Here is a 21116-nt window from a genome sequence, read left to right on the forward strand (position 1 = left end):
AAGATGGACAGAGTGAGTTTTGCAGCATCTTTTTTAAAGCTGCAATTTAAAAGACAAGTCTGCAGGTTGTTTTTTTTCTTTTTCTAACTGAGCCGAGAAAATCTATTTAGTCTAATCTCTGAAAAATAGATTTCAGATGATTTGCATCATGCCAACCATTTTGTTATGATAGAATTAATATGGTTTTAAAACACAAGCAATGTAGTATTATATAGTAATAAAAGTGGTGGTATAAAAATATGATCAATTATGATTTAGCCTTCTAATCCCTAAGCATTATAATTGGCAGGGGTTTTGTCATTAAGATTGCAGGTCTATTTTTTGCTTTTTTTTATTATATGAAATTTTATTATGAAACTGCTTGTAGTGTGTGGGGCTATTATCAACAAAGCAGCAAGGTGTTAGTCTGTAAATACTTAATAAAAATTCAATTTCTCACGATATTTGCAGATGTAGATGAGTGCAGCAATGAAGGAACTCTTGCCTGTGGAGATCATGCAAAATGTGAAAACGTGGATGGAAGCTTTAACTGCTCCTGTAAGGAAGGTTATCAACCATCCACAGGAAAATTGCAGTTTAAGCCAAATGATGGCACTTCCTGCCAAGGTACATGATATTATAAAGGTTTATGTGTTATTATAGAGATATATCTTCTGAGAAACCCACCAGTGCCTATTTATCTTCAGTTAGAATAATCAGCAAGACATGAAAAAGAGGCAAGGCTGTGGCATCTACAATTCCTGAGAATAGAATAATTTTGTAAATATATTTTTGTTAAACAGTGTGATGAAATCCATTTGAAATAATGGTTACCCCCTCATAGTTGTCAGATCTGTTCTCCTCTCTGTAAATTCAAGCTGTCTCTACTCCACCTGTGGAAGTCCCATAAAAGGGACCAAACTCTCCACCTGAATAAAACAGCTTATTCAATGCTATAACTTTGACCAAGATAAAGCCTTTGAAGTTTGGCAATGGTGTGCTGTGATTTATGTGCATAAATTCAGAATGCTGGGGGTTTGGAGAATGACCTAGACAAGAGATTTTGCTATTAGTATATATTGAATATTGATTGAACTGCAATGTAGAATTAGTTTCCTTTTTATTTCTACAGAAAATCCAAAGGCCAAGTGCGAGTTATTCAGAGACTGTATAGCTGAACATATTAATAGAACTTTAGCCAGAGTAAGTAACATTGGTTTGTAGATTAATTTTCAAACCCTTTAATTGTTTCTGTTTGAAACTGCTATTTCAATTATAATAGTTCTTAAACAGCTTTTAACAAAGGCTTGAAGCATACAATTGAACTTAAGCATGTTTACAGAAGTCATTTTAATAATTTCAAATCATTTGAACTGGATTGTATGTTCTAATCATGATAATAACTTGCTGGGAATCTACGTGTTCTCTTTCCAGCAAAGTGAGTCATGATGCATGAAAAATTCAGAAGTGTGGTAATCACTCAGATGTTTCTGTAATTTCTGGAGTTACACACTGCTGCATTTACTGATGTGCAATTATTTGCTTGTTCAGAAGGAAAGGCAGTAAGACAGTTTACAAAAGTAATGTCAACAAGTGACTAAATAGAAAACGGAGCCATAACATCTTGGTACGCTGGTTTATTTACTCCTCAAAGGAGAGTGTGTAAAGTGATACAGGATTTATAGAAACAAATACTCTGGACTCCATTTTTTTTCACCAGAAAAAGAGATTCCTAAAGAAAATTACAAATATGTTAATGAATGCACTATTCATTATTCTACAGCAACGGTATTGTCTAATTTTAAAGGATAAATGAAGCACAAGCATAAATAAATTAAAAGCAATTGTATATGTTTACATCTGATATTAAGCAGTTTGATTGTTACTAGATTCAAAATTTAAAGAATCCTATTAACCTAGTGTTATATATACATTGTGTTAACATACTTTTTATTTTTACCTGCAATGTAATGCATTGTATCAAATATAATACCTGTTTATCACACTTAGGTGCAAATGTTACAGTGGAATCTTAGAGTGAGATTTTTTTAAATATGTACTCAAACTAAAATTAAAAAGTCAAAATACTTTCATGTAAATAACTGTCAGATTTTTAGCCTGTTTTCCAGTTCTATTCAGTTGCAGTCAAAGACAAAGCAAGCCCCATAAAAGCTGTTCAACAGTAGAGAGTAGAGATCATACAAAATCAAATGTTGGGTGTTTCCTTAATTAGATTTCAATATTGTGAAGCAAGAATTCTTTTCTTATTCAGCCATGAGACTGAAATGTGGAAGCTCAATCTTCATGTCAGCCTCTCCTGCCTATATTTTTAAACTAGCTGTTTTATGTAAGTGCATTTAGCAGTTTATAAGCTGAAGCACTGAAGGAGAAATAGGCAGTACAGTTCACTCAACTACATGCTTTATAATTTGCATTTGAGAAAAAACAACTTAAAAATATACAAATACTTCCCATCTGTTCCCACCTCTTCAGATAAAATTTAAAAGAGAAGTCAATAGATTAATACAGAAGCAGAATAATCATATCACTGAAACTTAATTAGTTTTGTGGAATATTTACTAGTTCACTTTGGATCATCAGGATAAATAAAACTGAGCTGCTGTAGGGAAAAAATGCGTAAAGATAGCACATGACTTCTTTTAATTATGGTTGCTTGTTAAGGTTATACTAGACATGTTTAACATCAATACTTTATAGGTCAACCAGTTGATTGAGTAGGGGTGTTTATGCACAAGTGTCTTATAAACCAGTATGTTAATTAGCAGAAATCAGTGGTTTGTATTGGATTGATTTTCACCTGCAGAAATATGTCTTTACTTGTTTCATTAAGATATGAGTTCTGGCATTTTTCAGATTAGTCATTTAAAAACACCTCTGGAGAAGTTGCAAGAAATTAATAAAAATACTTTGGGGCCACTTTTACCTGTAGAAGTTGTTTCATATGTTGAAGCACTGTCCTATTCATCGTGGAATGCCATGAGTGACTCTGACAATGAAGCCCTTCAAAACACCACCATTAACGTGAGTGGATCAAGCCTTGGAGTTGCGGTGTTTATCCTTATTCCAAAGATAGCATATGACTCTTCTCAAGCACGTGCTTTTACTTACAGGTCTTGGTCAACACTGTGAACAATTTTTTACAAAAAGACAAAATTACAGTCTGGGAAGCTTTACCTGTAGATAACCAAAGGCAGAGCCTGACTAAGCTGCTGCACACTGCAGAGCAGGCGACACTTGTCATGTCACAGAGCTTCAAAAAGACAACCCAGCTGGATGCTAATGCAAGTGACATAGGTAAGATAAAGAATATTAATCTAAGATATACTTTAGATGTGGATTAAACTGAGGAATTTTTCAGCACAATTATGAAGATTAGAAATGGTGTTATGTGAAAGACACAGGTGTTAATTTGTATGATTTTCATAACTAACACCTGACTTTCAGTGTAGGTATCATAATTTTCAGAGACTAAACACTTGAGTCTAGAGCACAAAAATAAATTGAAAGTCTGTGGGAACTTGTTTTCAGATTCTCTTTAAATCTCTCATTATGGCCATACTCACACAATCTGGATTCATTTTATAAGCACAAAATTATCCTATTCATCTTATGTGCATAAAAAACACCAGTGGTACAAAATATGGACTTGGTCACTACAGATTTTTTTTTTATCTCTTTATTCAGTGAAGTTACTATAAATGAACTTGGAATAAGAATTGTTCCTAGTGAATTCAGTCTTGAGTGGCTTTAACTCAACAGGAATTTCTCATTTTAAGAGGAATTCCCCAGGAGGACAATTGGTTAGTCTCAGCTGTCCCATTTTGCTCTCCTACCTTCTCCCTGTGTCCTGGTGTCTTCCCACCAATACCTGCTGATTTTACTGTGGTAATAACAGTTTTACTATTCCTTCACTGAGAGTAGAGTAAGGCTAACATCAGCCACTTTTGAAAATCCCAATAAAGCATGGCTGATTCCTTTGTCAATGGCCACCCTTTCATCTTTATTTTTCTGAATGTCCCCAAACTGCATGTGATCTGATTTCTTATTTTAGATTTAGTACAGTCCTTCAGTATTGCACCCTGGCTTGCTGTTTCATATGATGACGTGATGTGAAAGATTCCTACTGTGGTCTCAAGGCAGGTCAAACTTCCTGTTCTTCCCCCACCTTTCTTAAAGTAAATTAGACAGAGTGACGGAAAAGTAGGGAGGGATTTGTTCTATGACCTAGACTCCGTAGGATCACTTACATTATTGCAGAGCACCTCTGGGCCTGCAGCAGGTCCAGAGCAGTGCCAGGTGCTGTCTTTAAAGCCCTTGTGCCCCACTCCCCATACCTCCCTTGCTTGAAAGCAGAGGCTCTCATGGCCACAGAGCTGAGGCCATGAAAGTCAAAAGAGAGGATTTGGGTGCAGTCTCCAGTGGAACTGCAGATATCAGTCACCAAGGTGACAGAAAAAGCTGATAAAGAGAACAGGGAGGAATTCCCATGTTGAAAGGTTAATGATTATATTCCTTGGTTTTGTTCTTAAATGGTAAACTGTACAAGCTCATTTCCAGATTGGACCCAAACACTAATATTTTTTGTTATTGTTTCTCAGCATGAATAAATTTTTCACAGGTCTCACATGTGCCACACACAACTATTTTGGGACAAGACCTACAACATCATCCCTCTCTCTCTACTGCTTCTTTTGGTGCAAGCTCTTGAACTATGAGCTTTTCAGAACTCTAGCCAAAGAAAACTACTTCTTATGCCCTGACAAATATTTTCTGACAGCTGGTCTATTGAATAGCTTATATTATTTTTGTGTGCTGTGCTATAAGCAATGCAGATGGTCTAGCTTAGTGATATTCCTCCATCAGTCAAGTTTTACATTTGTTTGCTCTTGTTTTGTTTTTTTGAAAAGGCCTGATTGACTTATTTTTGTTCCCATCCTGGGTGATTGAAACTCAGCACCGTAATGAAGCAAGTAAAGAGCTCAATAGACTCTAATGTAGTTTTTGTCCTAAGGGGTGATGCTTGTTTGTTTGCTTTTTGACAAGACACATCATTAGTTCATAGTGCAATGTGTATTTGGTAGTGTGGATAGATAACCATAAAATATATACTTTTCAAAAATTGGCTTTTATCAAATGTTACTATTCAGTGGAGAATTTTATACTTTCCTTTTTATAATTGTGATTTGTTGCCCCTTTCAGAAATACATTTTTAATAAAGCAATAGCTCTTCCCAAAGTAAACTACATTGTTTTTCCCAGTACCTAATTTAAGGCAAGGTAAATAAGAGACTATATTTTTCATGGAAAGAGTAGAAAGTATGAAAGCAAAATGTATGCATGAAAATAACAAAACATAGACATTTAAACAAACATGCTATATTAATGACATCTTTCTTGAAATATTTTGCCTGATGGTAGAGTCTTAAAATTCACAGTAATTATGCAATCCAATAGCACATTTATTAACCCCATTCTAAATTGTGGTAGGCCATAATGGAGCTGTGATTTGTACAGTATTTTTCTTCTTTTACAGCACTCAAGGTTTTTGCTTTTGATTCACGCCACAAGAAACACATCCACCCTCATGTATACACAGGGGGAGATTACATAAAGATCTCTCCGAAGAAGAGAAGGGAACCTCATCCAAATGGTAAGAAACAAAGGTTGGAGAGTAGGTGGGTTAATAAACACCTTGGATAGATTTGTACCCACTAGAACACAGCCAAATGTGAAGTTTATCAAGGCTGAATTTCCACACTGCTAACTACAAAGGATCAAGGTATTTTATCACCCTTTCCTCCTTATTGTCCCAAGACTGATATTTGTAACACATCCGGTGGCACAGTGAGTATCCAATGAGTTCTCACATTGGATATTGGTACCACAGACCTGAGCTTTATCCTTTTCTAAGACACAGGTCTGCTTTATGACTTTGGACTGGCCTTTTCAACCCTTTGTGCTACTTCAAAAACTGGCACATCTTTTCCATTCAGAGAGTAGCTCACTGGGGCAAGAACATGAAATCTTTAGTACCAAATCTTTAGTACCAAAACCAGGACCCAAATGTACCTGAGAGTGCTACAGAAAGGACTTAAACTACTGTCATCACTAAGTAGAGACACATGTGTATAAACAGCTCTGGAATTAAACCACATAATTTAATAAACATGGAAAAGATTTTTTAAATCCTCACCTTCCATCTAGCCTGTATCTCACCACCTATCAGTATCTAAAAATTTGGTTTATTTTGGTACCAGGGAGAAAGTCGCTACATTTTTAAGATCAGCACTGTATCCTAAAATACCTTTTTCTTTTTCCCTACTTGTATTCTATCCTGGGTCTGCTGTAATGGAAATCAAAGCAAGCCAGGTACTTCAGAAAGGCCCAGTATTTACTTCAGGTCTGACACATTTTACTTTATGACTTGACACCATGTGTGTACCCAGTTGCAGAACAGCAGCAAGCATATATTATTCTAGGAAAAATATATATGTAAATATCTAATTAATATTGCCAGTGCGAACACACATTTTTATTTCTAATTCCAGTTACATTATTTTAAATAAAGCTATATTTCATTGTCTCTAAAACATTTTTTATAAGTATTCCACAAAGATTCCATCTGCTTTGCATATTTTATACAATAGCAGCAATAATGTCTATTGTTTATTGTTTCCTTAATGTCTTCAATTTTGTTCTCCCATAAAAACCCCCAAACTCCTAACCATGGCCTGTTTGATTGATAGGCACTGTTGCAGTTGTCTTTCTGCGGTACAGCAATATCGGTTCTCTTCTTTCATCGCCCAGAAACCGCTCCTCCAAAGATCCTTCAGAGCAGAGGCAGACAGTAAGCTCAGCAGTTATAGCTGTTGCAATTAGCTCAAATCCACCTACACTCTATGAGCTTGAGAAAATAACATTTACCCTAAAGTATGCCAAGGTAAGGGGGTTTTTTATTATCAACTTCAAGTAAAACAAAACCTTAGCTAATCATTTTATGTGATGTAAGCATACCTGCAGCATATGATAAACTAAGACATAATTCTGTTGTTTGCTGATGTGAGGTTACCATTTATTACTCTAATAAGATTAATCTCAAATGTGACATCCTAAGTGCAATATACTAAATATGATACAGAGGAAAATTGCTGTGGGACTAAAACAAGGACAATAATGCCATCTTTGCTGGGTTGTAGCATGGATAAAATGTAGATGCCTGAACCAGAGCATATTACAGGATCTTGACTGTTTTGTACTTAGGTGGGGATTTTTCTGGAAGTTTATCAGACAGTTAAGCATGTATACTGGGAAGGGAAGAAATGCTTCAAGGTTAATGTGAAAAGGTGACCTGGAATTAGGGGATAATAGAAGAACCTATAGTTTTGAAGTTTTGTTATTTCTGAAATCTGAACACATTTATTTAAAACTGAGGTTTACTTCCAGCAAATACAGATTTTTGCTGGCTACACTCATATGTAGACAATCACCTTATTTGGCACAAAGAATCATCAGAAGCACAACAAGAAAGCAGCTCTGTAGAGAGGTGAGCAATGGGACAAGGTTCTAACCTGGGTTACATAGCTTTTAAATTTGTTACTTCCTTTCTGAGTTAGAAATCACCTTTATATAAATTTCGATATGTTTAAAAAGCCTATAGTACAGTGGAGACTTAATCTTTGACTAGATTTAGTAAGCATTAACTGTACTAAATAATACTAACGGTCTTACTCTTCCCTGTTGTGTAGCAGGTGATATAGCAGGTGTGATATGACCTTGGCTTTATCCCAGATTGCTTTGTAAAATGCACAGAATAAGTCTCAGTTTTTGAACTGCTCATTTGGAATGGATAAGCAATGTGGCTGTAACCTTGGAGTCTATTCCATGTTCAGCAGGTGCAAGTGTATATATAACAATATTTTCAATAGGTAAAAATTCCAACGTCTTTGCAAGTGCCAAAAGGGTTCAGTAATCTGATTAGACTACATGTTTGGTGGGGTTTTAGCTGTGTGGATAAATTGCTTCCATCCTCAGCCATGTTTTAATTGCTTGGAAAAGGCCTTGCAGAATGTGTTTTTCACTTCTCAACCTTCCAAAGATAACAAGCAATTTTTAATGAATTGCGCAGTCTAGCGTAAGAAAGGTCTCTTGATGGGAAATATCCTGCCTTTTGCCATCAGTAAAACATCTTGTTTCTGTTCCAGACTGCAGATAAAGACATTAAATGTGCATTTTGGAACTACTCAGACACAATGAATGGCAACTGGGCTACAGAAGGCTGTGAGCTGACACATTCCAACTCCACTCATATCTCATGCAAATGTAATCATCTGACTCATTTTGCTGTTTTGATGTCCTCAGGTGGCTCTGTTGTAAGTGCTATTTTAATTTAGTGTTTTACCTGATACTTTCTTCTGTTTTCATTCCTTATGTTCCTATTTTAGTGCAAACTACACGCATTACCCTCCTTTAGGTTGTCCTGGTTTTGTTCAGCAAACACACAATTTATTGTGCACAAAGCAAACAAAATTCCTCCCATATGTGTTTGAATTTCCTTATGTCCTTTCTGCAGTATTACAGAGCAGTGATGCAGCAAAGTATCTTGTTCCAAAAACACAGTCTGTTGTGCTTATTTTTGGAGCATTGCTTTTCATTTTAAATCTCACTTTAAGACTGCTGTGGGATTTATCTGCCATTCATTGGTGGTCAGTAAACATATGGCCCTGAATTTCTGTCTCACAATACTTTGCCACCCATTTGTCTAACCTTGGCATCTAAAAATCTGCTTTAAATTCCCTCTGGAGAGTTTGAAGCAGCATAATCAATCTGAAGTTTATGACTATTAAACATGGACACTCACGACCAGCACAAAATTGGGAGAATGGACATTCAATTTATGTCCTTCTTATATTAAGAAGTCCCATAGATTTCCAGGGTCTCAGTGGGGATCTGCAGGAGCTCAGGTCCTGCCTCAGGAGGCAGCTTTATAAGGTATCAGAACTGACAGCAAGCAGAATATTAGCATGAATATACTGTATTGAGACAGTTCTCTCACACTGTGAATTTCACGCTGATAGAGGCTGTTTCCTGGTTGCTAAATAGCATCCTAAGTCTTCAGTTCAAATTTAAAACCTTTGCAGGTACTTATATAGTTATTTTGAAAAGAAAGGCTGGGAGATGAATAATCTCTCATCCTTTATTTAGTAAAAAAATACTTAGATACATTTTATGGTCAGCTGAATACTATCCTTTTGCTGATGTACAGTCATCTATTTCAGAGTTACTTTGTTCAAATAGCAAACAGCAAAAGAAATTGTATTCTTATACAGAAAATATTCACATCCGGTATTGAAATATCTTGTGTTTCTTTGAAGAAAGTTCATGTTACATATCTGGAATAGCATTTGCTTGAAGTGATTGTTATTTCAGAGTCTTGTTTTGATCATGTTGCAAATTCAGTAAGACAGTTATTCAGTTTTGCTTATCTAAGTCACTGCTGTGATAAGTCCTTTTATATTAGAAAATGTTCATGTCATATTAATATATGTCCTACTGCCAGTGTATTTGTCATTCACTAAAATAATCTGATTTTGAAAATCTCATTAGGAGATACTGATGTTAATAAAAAGTTTTGTTAAGACATATCAGAAAATGCAAGAGCAGGAATATATAGAGTTTATTACTAATTTCCCCTAGAATTATATCTGTCTCACAAAAACCCAATACTTTTTAGATTATCCAAAGTGTACATTTCTAGTGAAACTCTACAAACATTTTTGATTAATATTTTGTCTAAAAGAAGAAAAGAGCTGTATTATAGAATGAGGTTTTTCTTGAGAAGGTACAAAGCTGTTCTTTTAAATACTATATTATAATTTTCCCCCAGGGTGTTACAAATTATAGCATTCTTACAAGAATCACTCAGCTAGGAATAATTATTTCGTTGATTTGCCTCTCCATGTGCATTTTCACATTCTGGTTCTTCAGTGAAATTCAAAGCACTAGAACAACAATTCACAAAAACCTCTGCTGCAGCCTTTTCCTGGCGGAACTTATTTTTCTGATCGGAATTAATATGAACAATAATAAGGTGGGTAGCTTTCACTTGTGTCTCGATTTTGTATTGCAAAGTAAATATGCAGTGTAAGATATGATCTTCCTTCTACTCCCCACATATCCTACCTACAATAGTGACCCTGACTTCCCAGTACAGTTAGAGGAAATACAAAATGGTCGTTTAAAGAAGCAGGGCCTTCGTCTGAGCTGGTGTGTATTGACTTTGCTCCATGGGTTTCATTTAAAATTTGTCACCTTTATCAAGACTGTGATCCCAATGTGTTTAGCATTTTCACTTCTCAAATCCCTTAGGAAGCTGTACAAAGCCACACTGGTGGCTCCCAGGGTAACAGTTTTCCCTAAAATCCAGGCCAGAGCTGCTATCTCAAGCTGACATCTGAGACACTGAGCTGCTAGCTGGAGGACCACATTGCTTCCTGTATGTGAGGTCTTCACCTGTCCCTTTTGCTTTTCAGAAAGCTAAGCTTGCAAATTTTGCATCTCAGATTAGTTTTAGGAAATAAAATTATGCATAAATTATCAAAATAGCCTACTATAATAGCTGAATAGGATTTAAAATCACTTGAAAAAATATGAGCTGCTCTCCCTCAGGTAGCACTCCAGTACTGACAGATTGAAAAATATCATTTTGCAAACACTTTGTATAACAAAAGCTATTTCAAAAATGATTCCTCATGATGCCTAATTACAATGTTATCAAAAACATAAAAATGTAGATCAAGCATGTAGACTACTCAGCTATAACAATAGGACCAACTTTGTCAAACCATTTATACAGTTTTTCTGGGAAGACACACACCAATTTTAAAAGTTGAATGTAGTCTATTTTACCATTTGCTACAGAAAACAGTAATGAATGAATGTGCAAATGGGTGCTGTTAACTAACATTACAGCTAGGCTGAATCACCACCTTAGAGTCACTCAGCTGCTGTGCATGTACTGTTATATTATAATATGTATAGACGAAGGCCTATTAATAGAATTATGACTATTGCTTTCTCTGTTTGAATTTCTAGCTCTTCTGTTCAATTACTGCTGGACTACTCCATTATTTCCTTCTAGCTGCTTTTGCATGGATGTGCATTGAAGGTATTCACCTCTACCTTATAGTTGTGGGAGTCATCTACAACAAGGGTTTCTTGCACAAGAATTTCTATGTCTTTGGCTATGTCAGCCCAGCCGTGGTCGTTGGAATCTCTGCTGCACTGGGATACAAGTACTATGGCACCACAGAAGTGTAAGTCACTATTTCTGTGTCCAAATCATAGTACAGAAGGAGACAGTAATTGAAAAAGCACATTTCAAGGCATTTTCTGCTGTTTAATTTTCAGATGTTGGCTCAGCACTAAGAATAACTTTATATGGAGTTTTATAGGACCAGCATGTCTAATAATTCTTGTAAGTATAATTTTAATTTTTTATTGTAGTACATAAAGCCAATAATAAAAGGTGTTTAATAATCACCCACCCACTGCCAGCATAGCTGTGAGTGCTAATTATAGGGCAGAATCGACTAATTTAGACCTTTTTATAGTACCTCTAAATTATTTATATGCTGTACATCTAAATACTTTACTAGTCTGAAAAATGAATGTTTGACAAAAAAAGTTCAATATACTATCAGAGGGGTTTTTTCTTACTCTCCTTCTTTTATCCCAATGGTTTGAGAAATTCTGTGAAGCATTTCTGGTTTTTACAAAGCATCTCTGTATGCCACTGGCATCTCAGCATGGCTCAGCAGGAGGTGTACACAGACACCATCCTAGCAGACAGATAATCTGGTTTTTCAAATGTTGTGTGACTTAATCTCTTATCAGTGATCGGTCATCTTTGTAAGATTAGACTGTCATCTTTGTGGTTTTATCATTCACATGTACCCTGTCATCATCAAAGCCATTTTAAACTAAATTGCGACGTCAGAGAAAAGAACCCGCTATTTCACATGGGCAGACAAGTCAAGTATTGATAGCCCTATTTCAGCTGTGAAGAGGGCCTTTTTAATTCTTATTGGAAGTGGTTTCAAACCACAAATTTGGCAGGTATTATATGTTCAATGCTGAATCGAAATGGTTTTGGTGTCTCAAGAGCATTTCTAAGTGCTATAAAGTTTAAGGAACCATTCTAGCTGTAATGGGGCTTTATTGTGTATGACTGTGTTGACAGTGATAGCTGGAGCTAACAGAAGGAGAAGGTGCAATAGTGAGGCCTCACAACATCTATGGTCAAGTCAGTTACAACTGTGTTGCTTTTTAAGCTGTTTGGTAATAATGTGAGGATTTGTAAAAAAGAAGTGGAAGATCGTAACACATAAAACTTGGTAGTGGAACAGTTTTATTTCAAGGCATTATCCATTTCAAAGCTTAATAAACTATCAGGTATAATTCTGGTCAAATTCCACCCCAAATTCCCGCTGCATATTGGGTACAGCTGGAAACAACCTGCCAGATAGGTGATGCCTCCCATCTCACCCTTCTCATGAGCACAGCAGATTTTGAGAAGCAAAGCACCATGACCTCCCTTCATGCAGTGCTTCTGGGGTCAGATAGTCCTGGTGTCTGACAGGTTACCAAACTGGAACAAAATCATGGGAAGACATCATCCTTTACTAGGAAATTCTTACAATTCTTAGGTTTAAGTTTACAATTTCCTATTTCCTCTTTGGACCTTATCTCTTTCTTTCATGGAGGCAGCACAGCTGGGGTTTTGTTGTTGTTTCTCTCATACCTGTTCCTCATCTGCCTTCAAGTAAAGATTTATGCACAGTGGTGTATCTCTACACTGTTAGCACATGAAAATCTCATTATCAAAACATACAAAATGCTCCAAGGGTAGGTATCTGTGACCTTGTTTTCAGCTCCAGCTGAGCTGTACCTAATGGGGATCTCAGGTACACAGCGCGGAGGCAGAGCAGGTCTGCAGTGGCTTTGCTGTAAATCTGGCTGGCTGCAGAAGCAAATCCTGCAAGCTGGGCTCTGAGGCCTGTAGACATTCTCTGAGCACTCCAGATCTTCCATCATTCCCTGCAAATTAAAAGGAAAAAGGGAGGTGCTAGAAGTTGATCCAGGCCTGCGTGCCAGTGCAGCCCTCCTACGGATGAGGAGAGCAGCCAGCGAGTTTCTTTTCCTCTCACTCATTTGCCTAAGTGAAGCCATGCCAAAGACCTGTAGCTGGACAGCAAAGAACCCCGTGGTTGTTCAGCTACTTTTTGTGTGTTATAGGAATATTTTGTGCTAACTTGTTTTCACAGTATTCACATACCTTTATTTAGTGTCTCTTCATAATCATGCTCCACTAGACCGGGGAACAAAGGCAACCCACTCTCAGCAAGGTGCTTCAGCTGCTCCAGGGGTTTTTTGAGGGTTTGGACAGCTTGCTTTGATGAAGTGGTAGCAAACTGAAGCATGAACTGCAAGAGGGTTTTCTAAGGGTGCAGGGAGCTAAGTAATTTGCTTATGCTCTATCTAGATAATAAAGGGAAATACGGAAAGCCTATGAAAATAGGCACTGACATTAGAAGATGAAGTTGGTGTCAGATGTCTTCACTGTGGAAGGCACATTGGTGGTGGTAATTCTATTTCCATTGTCCAGCCTTCCTCTTGAGAGCAGTGCATGGGCTCCAACATGACAAAGATTAAACTCTTTCCAAAGTAGTGCCACCCAGGAAGTCCTTTTAATTGCAGGAGCCAATATTTTCCCAATATTTCCATTCTGCCCATAGCTAATTAAAGAGAAAGAGGGGGGAAAATGCTAATTAAGGACTCTGACAAGGAAATGTCACTTTTGTTCTGGAATAACCAGATAGGGCACTACAACCCTCATACTGAAAGCTGAAAAATCTGGCAGCTTCAAGTTTACCTTTAATCCTGAGCTTCATCTACAAATAGCATTGAATTTGCAGGTTTTCAAAGATAGTCTGGAGAGTGTGGATAGCAATTCTCTGGAGGGCTACTCACCACAAAATTCTTGCACAAAAGCATTAAAATTATTGTCATGACAAATGCCCATGTACCCAATGGTGTTTTCCATTTCTGTGAGTGGGGGCCCAGGAGATTTGTGGTTTGGATTATACTGTAATCTGCCTTTGAGACAGCATGTAAATGATGAGAACAGAACCATTCCTGTACCAGTGGGTTATCTGTCTCAGGGCACATAGTTTCAAACATGCTCTTGGGCTGTAAATCTGCAGTAATAATGAAGCATAGGGAGCTCAAGTGTTTATCAGGAGTACAAATTAAGTTCTCCTCTGATTGCCTAAGCAGAAACACTGCTTCTGAAGGTGTTTGCTTATTAAAATTAAGGTTCTATTAGAAGTCTTAAGTGCAAAGCAATGGCATTATTGATCCCATCTAAAAATTATTATTATTATTATTATTATTATATTGGTGACTGTACATGAAAAGAAGTGGGTCAGAAGCTCTTTAGATGGACTTAGCAAAGAAAGAGCATTTTAAACCTTTAAAATGCAGGCTGCAAACTGAAGATAATTTCTACAATTTATTTCTTCCTCCTAATATTTGTAATCTTTAGAACCACAACCATTTTAACTAAAACTATGCAGTAGATTAGATCAAAGCATACAAGTATGGAGAAATTATTTATAACAAGTATTTAAACTTTTTAATAGAAAAGTGAGTTTATCTCAAGCTTTAAGGGACAAACATTAACACACACTGCAACCCAAGCCTGATTGAGGCAAAGACAAATATAAACCCCAGAGATAAAAGTATGAAAATGGGGGGGGGGGGGGGGAGGGGGGGGGGAAGAGAAGAGAATAAAAAGAAGCCCTAGAAGGCTTTCTTTTCTATTGTAATACAGTCTTAAAATAATAATCTCCCTGTAATAAGTGTGCCGAATGGAAATGACTATTTGCCGCGGGGGTAACGTGGCTGCAGTTTTGATTAGCATGTAATGTCAGTCAATAACAAACTCCTTCCCATTGAGGAGGACCTCAGCATGGCTTTCCCCACCTCTGGCATCATAGCTTTTTGAGCAGGAGCTGACCTGTGTAAGGGCTTTATTCTGCATCCCTGGTGTTTTTGGAAACTTCACCTTTTAAACTCTGTGGACACAGCAAAAGTCCTTCCACTTGTACCTATTTTGAGGGCCAGCTGTATATTAGTTATCCAAGTGGGAGTAGAAATGATGTCTGGAAGGGTTAGCCAAAGGCTATTAACACTGTAGTTATAAAAATGTACGAGACATTAAAAGGAAAATTTGGAAAATAATCACAGCTACTCCAAGTGCAGCTATAGCCAACCCCTCTAATATACCTGTCTCCCACAATGTTCTCCCATCAAATCTATTCAGCTGAGCTTTGTGCAGCAAGTTCAAAGTCACCCATGAAAACATGATTTGTACCTTTACAGTATCGACAGAGTCATGCAAACTTGACTGTTGTACCTACTGCCACTGCCACCATAAATTGGCACACCTCTGTGAGGAACCAGGACTCAGAAGTGTGACATGTTGTAACTTTAATAGGTGCAATTTGCCATTTGACAGTATAAATCTATCAGTATCATTTGTTGAGATCACCTCCGTAATAACAAAATACAGACTTGCTCTTTGATGTTGGAACATTTCCAAAATTGAACATCATCCAGATAATCCTCTCTGTGTCTTTTGTCCAAACATCCCAGTGCCATGCAGTGAGAAGGTAGCTCCTGTATGTTATTCCTTGTTTTACTCTTCTAATGAATGTTTTTAGGGACATCGAAGGTGTCTGGCTTGGCTTCAAGTTCCAGTTTCTTGAAACAATTGGTAATTGTAGTGTTTACAACTATAAAAATGGCTTAAACACAAACCCTGCAATTTTCAGAGCATTCTTGTGCACTTGACTTGGAACATACAAGCCAAGAATAATTCTTGGGAGCGGTGTCCCCAGAAAATCCAAGCCCCTTTTTAAAAAATGTAATGGATAATCAACTGTAAAGCAAAAATATTCTAAGAACTTCAGTGATTGATTAACCATACTGTTTTGAACCTTTCTTGTGTAAATGAATGGGTAAATGAATAAAATATACAGATTGCAGTTGAAAAATACAAAAAAGTGACATATGAGTGATGAAAGCAGGCTAACAGTAGAGTAATGCTTTTCATTAAGGAACTGCCTGCATATTCATTAGAGCTAGTCGATTACTTAAAAAATACATTCATCAGATAATTTATTTGATGGATTTTACCATTATTTGTCAAATAATTTATTCAACAAAAAAAGGTAAAATTAATGGAGTAGTTCATTTATCAAATCTTAATGGACAGCTCTAATACTTATTCAGTTCTGTACATTTAGGTTGGTTCAGGATTAGTAATACTGCTGCAACCAACGCAGAAAAATTTCTTGGCAAATCCATTACTCTGTTGTTTTCTCATATACACACAAATTTCATGTACTTCATCTAGGCTATTCAAACTGAACATCTTATAGAAAAAAAATTCAAAGAATCTGAGATATTACATTTTCCCAAGCTTCGATAAAGAACGTGGTCTGACAGATCATTGTTGCCATTTAAAAATAAAAATTAAAAAAAAAAAAAGAAAGAAAAAGGAAAAAGCAGTGCCTCTGAGGTGCCACATCACAGTGGTGTCAAGTCCACTGCCTATTTGGGCTTCCTCACTTTATTATCCCTGCTCTTCAGTGAAATGTTCAGTGCATGTTCAGTATTCCTGACATTTCTTGATATTCTAAGAATTTTTATCAAAAAATTGCTTGACCTCTGACTTCTACCACAACAAAACATAACACCATCTCACTTTTTTTTTGTGAATATTTATGCTTTGAAAAGCTCTGTGGGTTTTTTATAACTAAGCAAATGCTTAGTTATGCTTCTTAGATAGATGTGAAAGATATACTCTACCATCTACTGTACGTTTTTCAGAAAATAGCTGTTTTAAACAATTTTTTACATCTACTGTTATTCCTCAGTCTGCCTTTTTAGTGGAAATAAATTCCTACAGGGACTAGAAATGCCTTTATTATTCTTTATTAAAGAGTAATAGTCCCCTTTTCATTAGCCCCTCTGTGGCTTCAGTTGAAGGTGTCTCCATGGCATTTCTTACGCCATAGTGGATAAAGTGGAGAGAATTAATTATATAGCGGCATTAAAGACTGAGCCTGCAACTTTGCTTGAAACAGATTAGTTCAAAGCACAGTGCTGTTCAGCAACAACAATACCTGCTGTGCTAAATAATAACTGAGTCACAAAATACTTGCCCTGTTCAGTGGACAGGATCAGCTTAAATCTCCAAGCCATAGCTTCCATATTGCCATACTCAACAGATGTAATTTCTCAGCAAGACCAGAGCTTTCACATGAATTAAGGTTTTATCTTCCTTTTCTCTGCCATTAAAGCTCCAATTCTAAGGTCCCTGGAAATACTTTGAAAAAAGAGGGTGTGGCCATTAGTCTACAACGTGAAAATTACTAGATCCTATGTTATTGCAGAGTAACAAATTCATCACACAAGGCTGAAGGGTCCTTGAAGGATGTTCTAAATAAAAGTGGTTTTTTTTAAAAAAAAAACAACTTAGTAGTTCTGTAATAAAAAGTATATTAAGTTCTCCCTTTCAGTCACTGAAAGGACATTAGACTTGAAACTCAAGCATGTCCTCTGTCACCCAGAGTGAACCAAGCAGAAACAGCAGGTGAGGGAGCACAGGTGGATGTCAGGGGAAAGAGGGAGAACACCTGCATGTGCCAGCTGGCTGTGCAGATTTCCTGAGGTGTTCCACAGCTCAGTGCAGATTAATGTCTCACACATCCTCCTTCAATTCTAGGAAGATAAACAGTGCCCATTCCTTTAATGGATCCATGTATAATCAGCTTCTATGGATGTTTTTTTCAGGAAAGCCACACAACTGACTGAAATAGGTTGGGGTTTTTGTTTTTTATTTTTAGGGTTTTTAAATTGTTTAATATCTTCTTGGTGATTATGTACATTTCCTTGTTACAAGCACATTTACTATAAACATATATGCTTACCCTAAATTGTTCATTGAAAGGACAACATAGGTTTGCTTTAGGTAGTAATCATGGACTGATTATGTCTTTTGGACTTTCTTAGCAATTACGTAGTGACTTCATCCACATGACATATGTTCTCACTCGAATCAGATTTTCTTCCACTATTCTACTGCCCTTTTGATTCATCCCTGACAGCCATTTAGAGAGGCGAATTTAAATTCACAGTAGTAATTGCACAGGAATACTTTGCTTGGAAATCTCACTTGGTCACTGAAAGAAGCTTTTGTGGTTTTGAATAAATCACACCATGGGATTTTGCGACCATGTCCACAGCAGAATTGTGGATATTTCTGAAAAAGCAAAAAGCCAAATCCTCAAGAGGATTTGGCAAATAATGGAAGGTATGGATATCTTTCTGCCAAGTATTCATGCCTCCAAAATGGCAAATACGGCTTGTTCTCAGACTTGACATCTCAGTCATGCTCCTGATACTTTCTCCTTCCAGGTAGCTCATCCATTCACTGAAGCTAGTTGTGCTAAAAGATAATATTCAACTATTTCACTCCTCTTTGCCATGCAAAACTCCTTCTGCAGGGCTCCTGTATAAGGCTCCAGATGCACCCTAAGAAAGGTTTCCATCTATGCAAAGAAACCATAGGACAGGAACAATGTGTAGTCTGAACTTTTTGATGCACTTTGAATCAGTTCATTAAACAGCCTGATTTATGTCATTCCCAACACACCTTCCCAAAAGCTTCTTGGAAAAGGAGAAGAGTAAACCTAGTAATTATTCACACTGCAAGCAGAATAGACCCCAGTCCTACCACTGGATCTAATTGGGCTAATAATTCTGGCTGAGGTCAGGTGCAGATCAATCGGTTCATTCTTCCTGCCCTTGGCTGCAGAACTGAGGGTAAATAATGTGTTTAGTTTTGCAATCCAGTAAGAAACAACACTGAATCCGTAAGTCTGCAAAGCTGTTTACCCTCATGAAAAGCATAGAAACCTCATTTATTTATTTATTTACATCTTCTTTTAAGTGATATAAAGTGACATAAAGGAAACACTTAATTGAGTCTAAATCTATAGCTTGAAGTATGCAAAGGAAACCTTTGAAGTATTCATAAATAAAAAGCAATCCTATGTGAACATTTTTTATTTCCTGAGTCAGGATTTGAAATAAACCCATTTGGCTGTGTTTTAACTTTTAAAACAAGGGAAATCATTAAAATCTTAGAACTATAAGATTCTACCCCTGAATAATGGAAAATATTTCCCAAAAATACAGCCTAAAGGGGGTTCATTAATGTTTTTATTCCATTTCCTACTCCCAGATAAGACTGCTGTTGTATACTTAAAGCATTCAAGAAGATATATTCACTGGGGACATGGTAATGAGATAAATCAGTCAGGAGACAAACCCTGACTGTTTGACTGCCAGCTTGTGTCCAATTTTATGCAATTAATATAGCATACATTTTCACTTTGAAGCTTAAACTGTTGTATTGTTAATAGCTTAATTCCGTTCTCCCCTGACTGAAATAATGATGACCCACTGAATGTTGTCATTTTACCCAGCCATTAGCCATCCAGCCAGAAAGACAGAAATGTATTGCTCTCTGTGGCAGAACTCAGACCATCACAAGCTCATTAATTCAAACGCTCATAATGAGGGTCATTGTACAGACTGATACAGATACAGCTGCTCTGAACTTCAGACATTTTTTGAAAGAACCAAATTCAATATGATATATGTAAAAAATTCAAGTATATGCCTAAGAGAGCAGCAGGAGAAATTTTCTCATTCTTTTTTGTGAGATCTGACATCAGCATATAGATGGTTTCATCAATTATTGAGCCAGAGACTAAGAAAGGAAAAGGGAATGATTTGGGGGTTTCATTTTTGAAGTTTGAATGTAAAGTGCTCAGACTGAATCAGAACTAGTATGTCTGAGTCTTTAGAATTAGCTACCTCTTTCTTATACCTTCTCTTCTTTGTAACACTAGAGAGCCTTTAAAGGCTGGTATTTGAAATGTTTTAATAACTTTTGAAAGGCTGGGGTGTATCTTTTGAGCAAAGATATCCTACATGAAATTACCAATTCCTTTTTCATTCTATAAATAATGTGTATTGGAAATAGCCTCAAAACCTCAGTCTCGTATTAAACAATTACAGCAGTGTTTAAAAAACAAAACTGTCTTTAGATAATTCCTGGATGAGGAACTGGGGGGTGAGGGAAATCCAGGACTCTCTGCTCCAGTGAATATTTAATTATTTATATGGCATGGAATAGATCCATCAGTAGCAGGGAATGGAGAGAATTCAGAGCCTGGAGAAACCAAGGGTCATAGCCTAGTCTGAATATTAAGGAAAACAGAAAACTGTGCCCCATGTCTCCAACATCCTATACAAATGCACTGTCCACGGGGATTTTCATTGTTCAGGAGTGTCCTTTCTGGTTTTATTCAGAAAAGCTATCCTAGTCAGGAAGCGTTTCCTGGTGAAAACATAGTCTAAAACAGTAAATGTCTTTTAGTGCTAATGAACTGACATTTTTCAAGAAAAAAGGTATTAGACAAAATTTTTTTGAATGCCCTGTCCTGATCCATTTCATTTCACCAGAAGTCCAGGTGCTAACTGAGCTACCGCCATGAAAGACACACCATTCCCCTCTGAGCTTTCAAGTGCTCTTTGTCTTGCTTTAAAAAAGGAAGCAGGGCGGGAGGAGAAGGAAAAAAGACACCTTAGTTGTCAAATTTGACAGCTGTCAGCTATCTTGATGGGGCAAAATGATGATAGATCACTTCACTCAGTGTCTTATAATTTAATTGTAATTAATTACGAAAGAAATTACAGCTCTTCAACTTGAGTGCAAATATTTTTATTTGCAAGTTTTATTAAATTTTGTGTAGTTCATCCTATTCAGTGTTCAACTAACAATAACTATCATTCTGTATCTACACAGAGGGAGTCCCATGCAGTGTGAAGCACTAACATGATATTTACTTGAGGGCAGAACACTATGTTACTCTTCCAGTATGTCAAATGCGCACCTTTAAGACTGGAACTAAGGACCTA

At 36.7% G+C, this 21116-nt stretch overlaps 1 protein-coding gene across 1 annotated transcript in view; it reads left to right on the forward strand.

Annotated features, from left to right (window-relative positions):
* The window catches only part of ADGRL4 (adhesion G protein-coupled receptor L4), a 73484-nt gene that overhangs the window by 43312 nt on the left and 9056 nt on the right, over positions 1–21116 (forward strand). Inside the window, exons 4-13 of the mRNA XM_082286936.1 lie at positions 451–606; positions 1112–1182; positions 2854–3021; positions 3111–3294; positions 5533–5649; positions 6746–6939; positions 8201–8368; positions 9883–10086; positions 11091–11311; positions 11406–11472. Of these exons, the coding sequence (XP_082143062.1) occupies positions 451–606; positions 1112–1182; positions 2854–3021; positions 3111–3294; positions 5533–5649; positions 6746–6939; positions 8201–8368; positions 9883–10086; positions 11091–11311; positions 11406–11472 (1550 nt within the window). The remainder of the gene's footprint in view (positions 1–450; positions 607–1111; positions 1183–2853; positions 3022–3110; positions 3295–5532; positions 5650–6745; positions 6940–8200; positions 8369–9882; positions 10087–11090; positions 11312–11405; positions 11473–21116) is intronic.

The sequence above is a fragment of the Coloeus monedula genome (genome assembly GCF_965178545.1).
Source record: "Coloeus monedula genome assembly, chromosome: 9".
Classification (NCBI taxonomy): domain Eukaryota; kingdom Metazoa; phylum Chordata; class Aves; order Passeriformes; family Corvidae; genus Coloeus; species Coloeus monedula.